The 16,014-nt window shown below is 46.7% G+C and overlaps 1 protein-coding gene across 1 annotated transcript in view; it reads left to right on the forward strand.

The window, feature by feature from the left end:
- Nucleotides 1-13,335: 13,335 nt before the first annotated feature.
- UBR5 (ubiquitin protein ligase E3 component n-recognin 5) overlaps nt 13,336-16,014 on the forward strand; it is a gene marked incomplete at both ends in the record, with an annotated part of 77,910 nt that continues 75,231 nt past the window's right edge. Inside the window, one exon of the mRNA XM_079533926.1 lies at nt 13,336-13,397. Within this exon, the coding sequence (XP_079390052.1) occupies nt 13,336-13,397 (62 nt within the window). The remainder of the gene's footprint in view (nt 13,398-16,014) is intronic.

A 16,014-nucleotide genomic window follows, 5' to 3' on the forward strand; every position in this document is an offset into this window, starting at 1 on the left:
CAGCATTGCGAAAGAGGTTCCTCAATTTATGGATTATTGTTTCATCATATTTTTTTCTGTTGCCTGGCTTCTAATTTTGGGAACATCTGCGTAAACAAAAACTGAATCATCCCCAAAAGTAGCCAGATCTGAAGGTACAAGGGAAGGTTCTACATGCTGTGGATCTTACAGAAACAGGGCAGAGCTTCAGCAATGGCATTAAAGGCAAACGCATCACTGAACTGCAGGTACATACAGAAGAGAAAGAGCACAAGATGTCTCCATGAAGTGTTGTTATCCAAGACTTGTATGAATTGATTTTCTTCTTCTGTGGGTAATTATCAAATTAAATGGCTTAAGAATAGAAATTAGAAAAATTCTTTGAGAGATAAAAAAGGTAGCCTCAGAGCTTAGCATCCTCTCCCAAGAAACCTGTAAAGTCTCTCTTATAACACAAGAACTATAATTTAATTGTATTATACATGAGACTGGAAAAAAAGGCACAAATCAGGCTGACAAGCACTTCCAGACACCTGTGATTATAAAAATCTCAGCTCACAGCATGAGCCCTCTCCAGTCACATCCAGAGGGCTTTATTTGTGAAACAGATCAAAGATCAGATAAAACCATTGCTCTGATCAACTCCACTTTCAAGGAATTCTGAATCCTTCTGTATGCCACTGAGTACCATTTTAATTATTCCCTTCTGCCTTTGGCAGCAGCACTGCTAGGACATAGAATCACAGAATCATAGAATCAGGAAGGTTGGAAAAGACCACTAAGATCACCTAATCCAAACTGTGACCCACCCCTCCATGACCACTAACTTGTGTCCCTCAGTTCCACACCTACAAGTTTCTTGAACACCTCCAGGGGCAGTATCCACCACATCCCTGGGCAGCCTGTGCCAATGTCTCAACATTCTTTCTGAGAATAAATGTTTCCTAATATCCAACCTGAATCTCCCCTGGTGCAACTAAAAGCCATTACCTCTCATCCTACTGCCAGTTACCTGGGAGAACAGGCCAATCCCCATCTCTCTATGACCTCCCTTCAGGCAGTTGTAGAGAGCAAGAAGGTCTGAGCCTCCTCGTCTCCAGACTAAATAATCCCAGTTCCCTCAGTTGCTCCTCATAAGACTTGTGCTCCAGACCCCTTAACAGCTTCATTGCCCTTCTCTGGACACATTCCAGAGCATCAGTGTCTTTCTCGTAGTGAGGGGCCCAGAACTGAACACACTACTTGAGGTACGGCCTCACCAGGGCTGTACCAGGGGGATGATCACCTCCCTGCTCCTGCTGGCTGCACTACTTCTGATACAAGCCAGGATGCCATTGGCCTTGGCCACCTGGGAACACTGCTGGCCCATGAAGCAAGGCCAGAGTGTGACCTCTGATGTTATGGAGGAGTTTAAAATAAAGCCCACACCCTGATGAACCACAGTGATCACAGCATATTGAGGCAGCACTGATCTCTCAGATCACCCACTGGTGTCAGTACCTCAGGCCTGAGGAAGGAGGTAATGCTGCCTATGCACATGGATGCTGTGGAAATGAACAGGGTTTGGGGTTGTGCTGGCATCCTGCCTCTGATGACTACTGCCTGTGCTGGATGCTCAGGGGAAGAGTCTCTCCAAGGAGGACTGTGCTGCTGCCTTGCATTCTGATGTGAGCTGTATGGGTGCTGCTGGCCTACATGAGCAGCTCTTGCTGCTATGCCAGTCACTTCTTCCTTCTACAACATCTGCATTTTAGCCTGCCTTTCCTGTTCTCCTGGCTTCTCAGCAGCTCTGCCTTGGAAGCATTACTTGCTTGGGTGCTGCTCAGCAACAGGTGAATGTGGGGAGGTGTGTGGTGGCACGTTCCCAGGTGACTGCAGAGGTGATTCACACCAGGAGCACAACTTTGCTGTAGGGCAGCTGTGCCTCTCGAAGGGGCATCACAGGCAGCTGGGCAGGGACAGATGGCTCCCACCTGCAGCCAGCAATACTTTGACCAGGCCTATGCAGTCCCCATCAGACCTCTACAGAACACACATCCATTCCCATCTGAATTTCTTTTAAGGCAATGAAGAAAGAGAGATGATCCCAGGGCATGATTAATGTGCAGCTAAGCCAGTCAGGTCCCTATTTCTCCCAGCTGGCTGCAAAGAAGGTGCCGAGAAGCAGCTCAGGTGTGGGCACTCACACTGCAGAACAGGTGAAATGAATGCTGCTTTCTGTGTCCCAAAGTATGGGAGCTGAGAGTTTCTGGATGTAGTATTCCTCTAGCTGACACCATTGGAAAAGTCCTCTGTGCAAGTCTGTAATCTTTAAGGATTAACTAGGAAACTTAGGATGAACTAGGAAAGCTCCAGATGTATTTGTAGATCTTGCAAAATGTTGATGTTCCACAAGATATATTGGAAGAAAAAATATATAGTTTTTATAACTAATAGCTGGGTGTCTTCCACTTTATGTCTTAGAGCCCTTCCTACCCAGCAACTCAGTCACACAGCAAACGACCATCGAGTGCAAAGCTACTCTAAACCTGTCAGTAATATCCAAGGCTGATTCTATGTGTTAATTATATGTTATGTAAAAAAGGATTTCCTAACAGCTTTTTTTTAAGTTAAACTGAAGATTTGGATCTTTCTTTTTTATGTGTCAAGGGACAATACAAAGCAGAACGCAGAATCCTTTAACAGCTGCACTTGACATACTGCATATCAGTACATCTCCTCCAGGGTGCCTTCCTTGCTGTGAAGTGAGTCCTTGTGTTTTGAAGGGAAACTTTCTTCAAAAGAACATCTTCAGGCCTAGCACACATTCCTGGTTTCTCTTAATGTATTGCGTTCTTTGAAGGAGTGCAGATCCCAAGGCTCAGCTTTTGTGTGCTAAGGGCTTTTAGCTGTGCCAGGTCACCTCAATAGATGGAGGACTAGGGAACGTGCTGAGCAGGCTGTGGTGATGTGGTGATGTAGAAAGGAAGTACGTGGGCAGGAGGGGATTTGCCAGCGCTGCAGTATCACAGGAGTCCCACATATGGGAAGTTCACTGAGACTTCAGCCATGGCCAGCCTGCTTTGCTTATGATGTTCACAGCACTCACGTGCCTCACATCTCATATCTTTGGAAGTCTGTTGACGAAGTGCATAGATGAGCAATCCTAGCAATACCTGAGATACAGATGTGTCTTATCCCAGTCACGAGTCGTACTGACAGATTAATTAATGATGAATGAAAAATATGTTCTTGATTTCCCAATCTTTCAGATATCAATTGCCTTGAAAAAGCAGGCTTGAATGATCATGTTCAGCTAAGATGTAGCCATAGGAAAGAAATCCAGAGTTTAAACAATTAAGATCTCATAATTATGGCTACTTTGTAGAAATTTGGGCAATAATTGCCATTTGACTCAGTGGACCTGCAGCCTTACCATTTTCAGTTCATTCACCTTAGCTTTCTGGAGCATCCTCGTGCAGGAAGAAGCCATACCAGGGGCAGCAACAAGCTCACACAAAACATCTGCTGGCAAAAACCATCCTGAGGCCAAGTGCCACAGAGATGGGGCTGCATGGGATTGCCTCCAAAGGACTGCCCTGGCTGAAAACTACCACATTTGAATCTCAGCACTGGCAAGGTCACAGCATTATTTCACAGGAAGCAAGTATATTTCCTAAGAACATAATCAAGATGACTGCAGGCATGAGCCAGCAAAGCTATGTGAACACAGAGGTCTGGGCTTTGGCAGCAATGTGGGCGGGACCTTCACGTCTGGTCATCAGTGATGGCTCCTGGAATGGTTCACAGCCCCATGAAGCTGCACGGATTTAACATGGACTGTGAGGCATTTCCTGAGGTTTCATTTAAGGAAATGAATGCGGACTGCAGTTTCGCACACTATTTTTTGGGAAATACACAGGCTGGCAGGTGGTTACAATTCTCTTACAGGTGCCTGCATTGCAGACTTCACAAATGCAATGTAGAGGTTTCCTAGCAACTTCCTTTCATGGTCTTTGTGCTCAAATTTGTTTTGAGATGTGGGCTTTCATAAAACAGCACTTCTGCCTATTTAAACAAGTTCTGTTCTTTTCAGCAGGCAGGGCAAGCACAGTAGCAGCAGTACTGTCTGATTTATATCCTTTTCAGCTGCTCCCTCCAAGACTAACAAATCCCCAAAATATTTATTAGAAGGGATGGGTTTCTTAATTTTTACACTAACCAGTTCTATTGCTCAAATCGCTGAGCAATTAAAAACTCCAGGTTCTTTTTTTTTCTTTTTTCTTTTTTTCTTTTCAATTTTTAAACAAGACGTAGGACCAATATTTCTTCTAATCTCTGCATTTATTCCTTTTGCCTGTCTGAAATAACAGATGTGGATTCTGTGCTTTGGACAACTCTTTTCAAATACGTGAGAGCAAACCAAAGCAGCTAACCCTTGCTAACCTTTCTGTGGCCACAAGTGCATTCAGTTTAAAACTGTCAATGCACTGATAGCATCCAGGTTTGAAGTCACTGAAGTGTTTATCCAGGATGTTGTGCCAGCTCTAACAGCTTGCTCCGACACCTTTAGCTAAAATGGAAGCGAGTGAGCAGTTATGTCTGCACAACAAACCTGAGTTTGAACGTGAAGGCATGCAAATTAGAGGAACCCAAACTGCCCCAGTCTCCTGGAGGAGCTGTGAAACATTGTTTGCTACTGAAGTTATTCACTGCACAAACACATACTTCTTCAAAGATAGCAAAGGGGGAAAATATCCCTGCATCATTTAGCAGCTGGAAGATAAAGGGCAAGTGCCGTTGTGTATTCATTGGCCCTGTGCTGTTCTGGGAGCTCTCCCTCAGCTGTGAGCAACTGCTGTGCCAGAGGAAAAGTGAGGTCAGGCTCTCCTGCATGCAGACCTCCGTTGGAACTGCAGCTGCCTGACTCTGAACACACACGTGCTGGTAGAGCTTGATGTCCCACTTGAGCGTGGCTGGGCTTGGAAGCAGTCCTTTCAAAGCCACCCTATGTGAAACCAGGCTGGGCTGCTGCTATGACTGGCTTACCTCTGCAGCAGGCATCCTCACCAGAGATTAGCTGTGCATACACTCCTGTGTGCATTGGGAATTTGCCAAATCCTGGTATTTGTCATGCTTCACTGCTCTAAACCATTGTATTTCTCGCTTAAGACCAACGTTTGCACCAGTGCAGCTATGTCAGCCGTTGGCATCAGTTGCAGAGACCAGGGCAAGATTCCAAAGATTCCAAAGATCAGGACCTGGATTTCTATAAAAACCCATCTGTTATTGGTTGAGAGTCATTCTCACTACCTATATATCTGGGTGGGATGATGAGCTATTGAATTCACGAATCACCACAACATGCAGCTCTTTAAATAACGCTCCTTTCCAGAAAGTCACAGCTGCTCCTTTATCTTGTGTTGCCAATCCAGAGAGCCAGGATGACTTCTTGATACTGCCAGTTGTTTTCAGAGTTGCTGACGCTTGAAAAGGCAATTTAATCTTTCTCCCATGACAGTCACTTCAAATACTCCACAAACAACTCATATTAAACAGTGACCAACAGCCATGACACTTCTCCAGGCTGATTTTGGATACAGCTTGTGCTGGACAGGAATGTAAAGTGAACACTGCAGCAATTTTATCTCCTATGTCAATGTAAAACCAATAGTTAATCACCATGTGCACAAGGGTTAGCCTCATGTCACAAGTCCTGTTGTAGGACAATCATTATTACAGTTGTGAGGTCTGACGAGTGTTCACGCAGTACTATTGTTCAGGCACTTGGCAGCAAGCTGCAGCACAAAGAGTTAACTCTCTGCTTCATGCCTCCAGAAATCTGCATAATGCCTTGCATTTGGCAGCTCATTTGCATAATTTAAAATGACTCTTTTGTCTCAGAAATAAAATCTAAAACACGGCTTCAGAAATAAGCGGTAGATATTAACGTTTCACGTAACAAGAAGGTTCAGTTCAGTGTGTTTGTCTGAAGTCTTCAACTGGGCTTGCAAAACCAATTTTTACAGGGAGCTGTTGTTTCTTTGCTATTGCAGAGCCTCGAGCGCTCTTCCTCGGTGCCATGTTGGCTGCCCGCAGCCAGCTCTTGTGCTCACACTGAGGTGTCCTGCAGTCCCCGGAAGATCCCAGGGAAGGACACAGCTCCCCAGGAGCGCAGCTGAACTGCACTCTGGCTCTGCTGACAGATCTATAAGTCTCTTGTCTGCATGTGACTCCCACCCCCAGCTTGGAGGGGTTGAGGTGCTTGCTGCTGGCTGAGCTGCATGCCTCAAAGCTCCTTGCTCCCTTGTTTTAGGAGACAGATGTAAAGAATGGTCTCTTCTTGCAATGACGCTTGTCTGTGTAGGAGATGCCTCACCTGGCATTTCAGCATGTTTTAAACGCTGAAAGCCTAAGAAATCTGAAACCAAATGCTCCAATACACATTTAACTTTGAACCCATCTGCAATGGCCACCACTGGAGCACGGCTGATCCCACATCAGTGCCCACTGTACCCAAACAAATTCACTCCCAGAAACCAGGCAACACCAAAAAAGCATTCTCAATGTATGCAGGTTCTCTCCATGACGCTCCTCTTCCACTGGCGCTTTGCCTGGAGGAGCACCTGGGGGCAAGAAAGCCTCAGCCCCATCCCTGCAGGCACACAAAGCAGCTTTGCGGAGAGCTGGAGGCAGATCCGGCTTGGTTTGGGCAGCACGTGCAGGCTGCTTATGGGGAAAAGGACGAGAGAACATATGTAATCCTGAGTGAATAGATCTGTCAAACGCTAACAAGCTTCTGCACAGCACGTTTAGCTCAGCTTTTCTTTTGTCCGGTGCTCATAACCCAAATTCAAGTGAACTCTGACCTTTCATGTGATGCCCTCCTTTCCGAATGCCCTCCTTCAGACTTCAGTGGCACACAGTTTTTAATAAAATGCTTCAGAGATGATCTAGGGACATCTTTGTCTATCATCACCTTTTGCAACAGCTAACCCTTTTAACTGAACTCCAGCCAAAATTTAGCCAATGGCAGTGCACAGTGTGAAGAATTTCAGCCCAAATTAAAGCCTGATACATCTATAAACACCCCAGTTCATTTCAGTTTACAGCATGAGGCAACACTGATTGCAGGTGTATATTCAGGTACTAGCAGGTAATTCTGTATTTGCAAATCTGCCTGCTTTTTCCTGTTAGCTACCCGCCCGTTTACACCCAACACATACACAGGTGTGAACCACAGACAGGTGTTGTAATTGCTGTTATCCACAATAAATGTTCATCTACCAGTTAATACTGTCCCTCCCCACTGCAAAGGAAAAGAGTATTTATTCAGGATTGCTTTATTCCATTCATTTCAGTAACTGCAGAAGCAGTTCTCTGGCCTCTCTGTACTACCTTTCTTCCTGCTTTTTTTTTTTCTTCAGCATCATTACCACAGAAATCCTAAAGCTTCATTTCATGGGACTTCCATCAGTTAGAGCTGTCTCTCTTCATGGGAATCAACATATATTTTTCTGACATTTAATCGCTTGTGCAACTGGTTAAGATGACCTGGTGCAATTATGTTCTCAGCTTGGGAATATGCTACTGGGATAGAGGAACATTCAAAAACCAGCCTTCCTGTTCTGTGTAAATGTCCTTGGTGATTTAAAGGGAAAGAAAACACTCATAAGATTGCTAGCAGAACAGTGAGATCTTTCCTGAAAGCAAAGCCCATCATTTAAAGAGAATGGAGAGGTCCGAGTGATGAGCTTTTCACTGCTGGAGTGCTGTGTTCAAAAGCACACCTGTATGCCCTCAGCCAAAGCCTCCGGCTGACAATATGAAAGAGTTATTTCAGAAGGGCATGCAAATTTGCAGCCTCTGTGTACTCTCATTCTACAGAGGCCAAATTTCTCCCAAAAAGCCACAGTTTATCTCTTATCAAATGACACAGTTTCTGGTTTGCTTAAAATGCCAGCTGTAAACGGAGGCTACTCAGGAGCTGTTCCACAAGCAGCTCAGCTTCCTCTGCGTGTGCCCGTGTTATCGCTCACATCAGGAGTCTCAACTTGAAGCTGGCCTTCAGCTCACTCTTCCTGCTGTCATTTCAACCGTCTGAGCACTCAGTCCTGCCTCCTTTGGGGTGAAACTGGACAGAAACCCATGCTTCGGAAAGGGGGCTAATGCTCTGGAGAAGCTGGCAGGTGTTTGTTGCTGGTGGCACAGCTGGACTGCTCAGCATGAGCACCCAACATGCATGTGGGGTGGGTGTTTGGTCACCACTGTTGGTTCCTCTTGGAACTCTGGAATTTCAATTATTTTTAAAGTGGAATCGAAAATAAATGTGAGAATCACCTCCTCTTTCTTTCTGTATTATAATTAGCTGTCAGTGGCAGGTGATTGTTTGACGACAGAGGACCAGAGGGCAGAAAATAGATTAGCACACAGAAAGTTAAATCCTGGCTCCATCGGAGCCCATGGAATAATTCACTTGATTTTGGACTGCAAGGTCTCCACTGCCAGCAATAAACTGACACTGCAATCATTTCTAAAGACAGTACATGAATCAAGGTGATTCTTTTTCAAAGGTGCCATTTCTGAAGGTAAGTATGGTTAAGGCAAAAGTAAGGAATCCAACCCAATGGAATTTCAGAGGAATCCAGTTTGATGCAAACAAGCTAAACCCCACTTTTTCACTGCCTGCATAGAAGCATCTGCCAGATGACACAACGTCACATCTGGCAAAGAAATATATCCACCACGTACACTGTGTCTGTGTGCTCTCTACACACTGCCTGCCAAGCACAGAAGTGCTGCTGTCCATGGCCACTGTTCTGGGGGAGTTCAGCTCCTGCAAAATGCCCAGGAAGCCTGGTGAGTTCCTCTTCTCAGGCTCAGTCACATTGGTTGGTGGATGGGTCAGTTCATCATATATGGAAGACACCACTCAAACTTTGTGGCTGGGCCTGGACAAGAAGACATCCTGGATGCCTGCTTGGAAGGAAAACGTATTTAGATGTGTCCTTGTGGGAGCTGGCAGAGGGGGATGCAGGTAAGGGGTCACTAACAGGGGTGAGCTGCAATGCCAAATGAAGGCTTAGGGGCAGTAAACAAAACTGCACTCTGCCAGATACAGGTGGATCTACAAATTGTACTGAGTACTGGCAGAGACCTCACCTCAATTCCAGACACACTCCCTAACTGGGAGAAAGTAACTCTGAGCACACAAAAGAAAGAAAAACTGGGTGTAGAATTCTGATTTCTAATCCAGGAGTCCTTCACTGCAGAGCTGGGGGAGGAAATGCCAAGCAGATGAGACAAGAAAGGGGAAAGGAGATTGGGTATCTGCATTATCACTTGATTTCAAACGAATGCATTATAGTCTGTGTGTGGTAGCAAGCACTACATGAGCAGACTGTGTACATGTGTTTTGCTCACCACGTTAATTTCTGAACATCTAAGCCTCTTTCAGCCAAATTTTGGCTGGTCTCAGAGGCCTCTGCTAGCTTCACTGACCCAACGAAGGGAAAGAATGCAGCAGATTTCAATGTTTTTTAGTTATTGGAGAATCCAGAGCAGAGAGCCATGACATGTACTTTACCAGACCCACTATAAGAAAAAACTTATGCAAAACAAGTTTTCATCGACTCTGAGCCTTACTAAACTACCTTATTTTTTTGTGGCCTCAAACAACAATTCTTCCTCAAGACCAGAATCATTTTGATGAGAGAACAAAGAAATGATTTTTCTCTTACAGCAACCTTGTCACTATACAGCCAGATACAAGTCAGAAAATTAGAGATTATAAACAATACCTGGCATCTCTTGGCATCAAGATGAAGTTTCAGCTATCATGTCAGCAACATATTAAAAAAATCAGGCTATTAAAATCTGAGATGAGAGCACGACAGAATGTAACGCAAGACAGCAGAAAGCAAATGACAAGCAGCACAGACCTCCAAACCTGGAATTTTTTAATTCCTAGTGTTAACTCACAAACAATGGACAGCTAGTTTAAGTGATGCAAAAAACACTGATGTGGTTTAAAACTTCATATTCCCACCCCAAACAAAATACTCCTACTCTGTACCTAGACAGAAGTAGCAAGGAACTTTCTTTGCTTGGGTTTGTAGCACAAGGTGCTAGGAACAAGATTTCTTTCTTTGTAGTGCACCTTGCTGATCACTCTAGAAGCTTCTATTCAGTCTTGGGAATCATCTGGAAGCTGAAGTTTTCTATGGAGCACTCTTGTTGACATTTCCAAGAATGTCGGCCTCATTTCTTCCATGGCAAAATATCATGTTAAGCTGCCAGCCTCATGTCATCTTTGTTGATATCCGAAGTTAACAGCCTGGAAGATGCACAGTAGTGTCCTCCTTGGATGCCTGAGGCTTTTGCTTTTGTTCGGGGCCTCTTCCCTTACATCAGTGTGCTGCATCAGCCATAGGTACCACTGCCGATGGCACACGCGCCACCATCTGCTTACACTGTTTACAGAACAAAGTCCCTTCTACTCCAATCCTCCCACTTCTACCGAGTTCCCTCCCTTCAGGACTAACAGATTTGCAATAGAAACCACCAGACCTGTAGCTGTGGAGTGAGTTGAGCAAGCTGCTGGGAATAATCCTGCCCTGTTGCACATTTTTCAGAAGATGTTTCTGGTGGAAATTTCCCATCCACTTGAGCTGGGTGTGCCTTCAGCAGAGAGCTTCACAGGACGGCCTTCAGAAGTCCCTTCCCCACCACGTGCTTCTCAGATTCCAAGAACTTCAGATGCTGACGATTGTCAAAGTTCCAATTTCAGACATGACCACAGTAAGTCCACAGGAGTTAATTTATATGGCATTTCCAAGCTGGCAAAAATTCAAATTAGACAAAAATACCAGCAAGAAACTTGTTCTGCTGGTTGGGTGTTGGTGTATTTATAGCTGCACCTTCACAAGGAAGCTTCTCTGTTATCAGTAGGCCTGAAAATAGCAACATTTGTGTGCAGAAGAGTTGTGCAACAAAGGGAACTGAATTTCTTAGGCCAAGACAGAAGTCCTGTCTTAAAAACACACTTTGTAAAGCAAGAAAATGTGGCTGTGTTCTTGAGTTTTTTTCATGACTTAGTAAATACAATTTTTTTGATGTTGTCATCCAGCAGACGTGGACAACCCAAAGGTTTTAGGAAAAGTAATTTATTTTGAAGTCCTTAACAAACATGACTGAATGAACAGTCCTACGATCAGAAAGCAACTCTATCTGGATTCATTTCAGGGGATTCAAAGGTCCAACTAACACCATCACCTATGTGATTCTTACATAAGAAATACACCAGCAGATAATGGGAGACATTCCAGAGGTCAGTTAGTGAAATGTAGTCTTTCATCCTTGTTCTAAGGTGCTTCTGACTGTATGCTGAACCTTTTGTTGTGCTACACATTCACATCAGAATAACAAATGTCAGCTAAACATTAGGATTGATGTCCTCTCATCTACATTTGGGATTGTCTGCCATTTGAAACAAGGTATAAACTCTTGGGGTAAACAATAAAAGCTGAGATTTGCATTACTGAAGTTTATTCTGGATCTGAGCACAAGTTCCAGTGGAATCAATTTTTTCTTCCCTTTTGCTTATGCTGAGTGTTTGTGTTGGCACAGCCATAGGCAATGGCTAAAACTGAGGTTCAGTCATAATGTAAAGAAAGCCACAGAAAACGACTACTTAGAAATGCCAGCAGCAGACTGCTGAGCCCTAACAGACATATGCTCCATTTGGACTTTTCCAGCTCTTTTCCTGTCCTTTATCTGATAGGTTTCCATACCCCATTAACTTTTAAGACTTGCTTGTGAAAGGCGTAAGGAATAGAGTAATTGAAAGTAATTGAAATCTCATCCCTATGCCCAACCCTTAAGAGAACTCCATTGAACAAGTCATGTTATTTGGAAATGTCAATGCTTTGGAAACTAGGTTTTAATCCCGGGAGCAAACATAAATTAACTGTATCTTCCCAAGTTCCACTAAATATAGTAGAAACACGCCTAAGGATGCAGCAAGACCTACCACAGGACTTCACTTAGCCCAACAGCTCGACAAAAAAGAGAAATAACTGTTAAAAGCAAATATGCAATTACTGTCCGTCAAAAATAAAATAAATACAAATTGAGCTGCCAAGTTTTTAGGTGACTGTCGGAACACGCCAGAGATTGTGATAAAATGGCTGAGGTTGTGACGATTTAGAAGAAATCTCCCACTGCAATAAACAACGGGAATACTTCAGGGAAATCGTCAGCAGTGGTAATAAAACAGAACAAAACAAATGCTGTGCTACGAGTTAAGTCATCCAGAAGGTCCTAGCTCTGTTCTAACAGGAAAAGAAGAAAAAAGAAAAGGATCTGCCCGTTTCTAAAAGCACAGCTACCGTATTGTCTCAGCGCAGAGCAGAATCAATCACACTCCACGCCCCGTGTACCGCTAGAAACCTGTTAGGCTCTGCCTTAACGACAATCTGAATAGCTTACACGTGCAGCCCCGGCCCAGGTGTTGGTTTCTGTAAGGATAAGCGCGCGTTTTGCTGACTCTGTTACTCAGTTTCCACTGAAGTGAGATGGCAAGGCGTTACGCGCGGCTCCCCGCTCAGCGCTGCGGGACGGAGCTCTCGGCGCCGCACGGCCGCGCGCTCCTCAAGCGTGAGGGGCGACTCCGTCACGGAGCGGCCGGGCCGCGCCGCCGCGAGTCACACACGCGCCGTCAGCTCCGGAAAACGACCCAGCGCAGGCAGCGAGAGGGCAGGGAAACCCCACGGCCGGCACAAGGGCGGCGAACCCCACCCCCGAGAGCTGCGGGCGGCCCGCCAGGCACGGGGCTGAGAGGACGCTGGGGGGGGGGGGGAGGGGGAGGGGCGGCGCGCGGGTCTCCCCGAGGCGCGGGCTAGGCTCTCGCCGCCCCCCTCACGTGGTCTACTACGGCCCCCGCGCATGACGTCACCGCGCACGGCGCGAGCCGCCTACCTATCGGCGGCGGTTTTAGTGAAACGGCCCCGCCCGGCAGCGCGTCCGCCACTCGGTGCGAGCGTTGCAGCGTGGTTACGCGACGCGGCCCCGCCCCGCCCGGCTCAGCGCACGGAGGGAGGGAGAAGGGCCCGCTGGAAGTTAAGATGGCGGCGCGTGTGTGAGCGCGGTGCGGGACGAGCTTCTTCCCGGCGCCGACGCAGCTTAGCCGGATCTCCTTCGAGTCCTGCGCGTCTCCCAGCGAGCCCGGCGCTTCGCCGGCGGCTGCGAGCACTCCCGGGGGAGGGCCGGAGGCCGAGCGCCCCCCTCCCCCCCGCCCCCATTGTGTGCCCGGCCCCCGCCCGCCCGCCTCCCTCTCTCCCGCCGCCGGGGGGGGCGGCGGCGGCGGCGGCGCCGACCATGACCTCGATCCACTTCGTGGTGCACCCGCTGCCGGGCACCGAGGATCAGCTCAATGACCGGTGAGGGGCAGGCCCCGCGCGGCGGGGGGCGGAGGGGAGGGGCCGCCGGCGCGGCTCGGCCCCCGGCGGGGCGGGGGAGGGACCGGGGAGCTCCGGGAGGCGCGGAGGGATCCCCCCTCTTCCCGTACGGCCGCCTGGTGGCTGTCCCGGGGGGCCTCGGCGCCCGCCTCGACCAGAACCCCCGTCTCTGCGCAGCCTTGGCCCCAAAGTTTGCCCCCCCCCCGCTCCCCCGAGGAGCTCCAGGCTGCGGGGGGGGCGATGCGGGGCGGCCGTAACGGTGCGGGGGGATGGTTGCGTTACGCTGCGCTGTGCTGCTCTGCTCCGCTCTGCGCTGCCTGCCGGGCTGTGCGGCTGCTGAGGCGATAAAGGCACGGCCCGGCTCCTCCTGATGGCCGCTGCGGGCGGCTCGGCAAAGATCGGCCGGGAAACCTCGCGGCCAACTTTGTTAGTCGCCGCGGAGGGGGCCAAAGCGGAGCACTCGGGAGGAAATACATCTTGGGAGCGAGGTCTCCTGCCTGCTTGGTGCGGATTTGACAGTACTGTGCGTTGCAGCCCAGTGTTTTCCTGCAGTAATCGTGGTCAGCCCGCATCGTAGTTTGTAAATGCCACCGCTGCGCTTACCTCGTCGTTCTTAAGAACGTGTAGGTCCTAATGTTTGTTTCTTAGAGGCATATGTGCAAATAGCTCTGGATTTTTAATCGTTTCTGCATAAAGACTTAAATTTATTATTTTTTTTTACACTGCTGAAAAGTGTTGCTTGTTTTTTATAAATATCTTCTTGATAATTATAATTTATAGAAGTGCAGGCTTGTATTGCCGTTCCTCTGGTTTCTCATCTGACCAGGCTGCAGGGTAGGTTAGGGTCCAGCTAACTTTGCTGCTGTTGGCACTTTGCATTAGGAGAAGTGACAAATCTCTGCTGAGACATCTCCATTAATGCACAGCTGAGGTCCCAGAGCTTATGGCAAGGAAAATAGGTCATCATAGAGATAAAACTTCTGCCAAACTGCATCATCCCTGCCCTTACAGAGGGAAAGGAAACAGGTCCTGGACTTGAAACATCTCAATGTGATGTGTTTGTTTATTTGTTAACCTGCTGATGCGTTTTTCAGGACCTGATCCAGAGGAGGCCTGCCCATTTGTAGGGGGTTGCTTGGCTGCCTCCTGGCTGCCATGCAGCTCTGGCATGCATCCTGCACCCTTAGAGTGACAGACAGACAGGTGATGCTGTGCTAGGAGTTCTGTTTCCTCCTTGGGCTGTTTTCACTTAGGGCAGTGGTTGAGGACTTTCAACTTGAAAGGACCCCAGTGTTTTTTCTTTATCTTTCTTTTTATTTTTTAATGTTGATGGACCCATTTAGTATGTAATTATCGTGCCTTGTTTAGAGTGAGAGAGCTTGTCAGTTTTTTCTTTAATGTTATGTGTTTTATTGACTTACCATTTAATATGGTGGCCCTGAAGTCTTCATAATGCTTCCCAAGTTATTTTTTCTGCTCCTTAATGCAGCAGCAGCACTTGTGACTTCTGGTTGATACAGGAAGCTTCATCAGGTGTGGTAATTAATATGTGGAGAAGGCAGTAGAGGTGCCCTGAAGTAGTGTCTTATTCAGAAAAAATCAGGTAGCTCTTGATCTGAGCTGCAAGGCATACATTTCTATTTCATAAGTGTCATTTTACAAGTGTGGTGGCTGTGCTTCAGAACTTATAGTGCAGTGAAGTTGCAACAATTTATAAATAGGGTGCTGGAAATGCCAGGTCAGTGTTAGCAGTAGCTGTTCTGTCCCTATAGATCAGGATCAAGAGAGCTTAATGAATTTTCATATTTATGCAAGTAGCAGTTAGGATCTTGGAACTTATCATTTCTGTATGATGGGATGCCCCATCCCTGGAGGCATTCAGGGCCAGGCCGGATGTGGCTCTGGGCAGCCCAATCTAGCGATTGGTGACCCTGCACGTAGCAGGGGGATTGAAATTAGTTGATCTTCGTGGTCCTTTTCAACCCAGGCTGTTCTGTGATTCATTCTATGATGTTTCTTCCACCCTTTGCCCATTGCAGTCAGTGCTGCATATGGTGGCCATAGCCTGACTTGTTTCCTATCTGCTTTCTGAGTAATGATCACATCTTAAAATCTGAGTTGGGGACTATAACTTTGTTGTATAAGTTCATTAGTAGTGCACAAAGAACATGGTCGATTATATTCCTTTCATGGATGCAGTAATCACGTTTAAAACCTGTTTTCTTGATGTGTTCAGGATACTTGATGGCTTTCAATTTTTTGTAAGAAAGTATTTGATAACACTATGCTTAATCATCTTTGTAGATATGGTAAGTGGGTGAATTGAATTTGGAAAGCATCCTTCTGTTGAAGTTTTGTTCTTAGGCTGTCTCCACAATATGAGGTGGCAGTTCTCTTCAGCTGGGTTTGGTGCAGTTTATGTCATTCTGTCCTGCACTTTTTATTCACTTTTCTGTGCAATTATGTATCCTTTTTACTCATGCAGCAACTTGGAGAACAGTGAGAAAGTAACTGTAGAACCCAACAGTTTGGAAGATGCCTGATTGCACAGGTGTAATGGGACAGTAGTTCTTAATTAGCATTTTTGGAAATGGTTAGC

Source organism: Tetrao urogallus, assembly GCF_951394365.1.
Source record: "Tetrao urogallus genome assembly, chromosome: 3".
NCBI lineage: Eukaryota > Metazoa > Chordata > Aves > Galliformes > Phasianidae > Tetrao > Tetrao urogallus.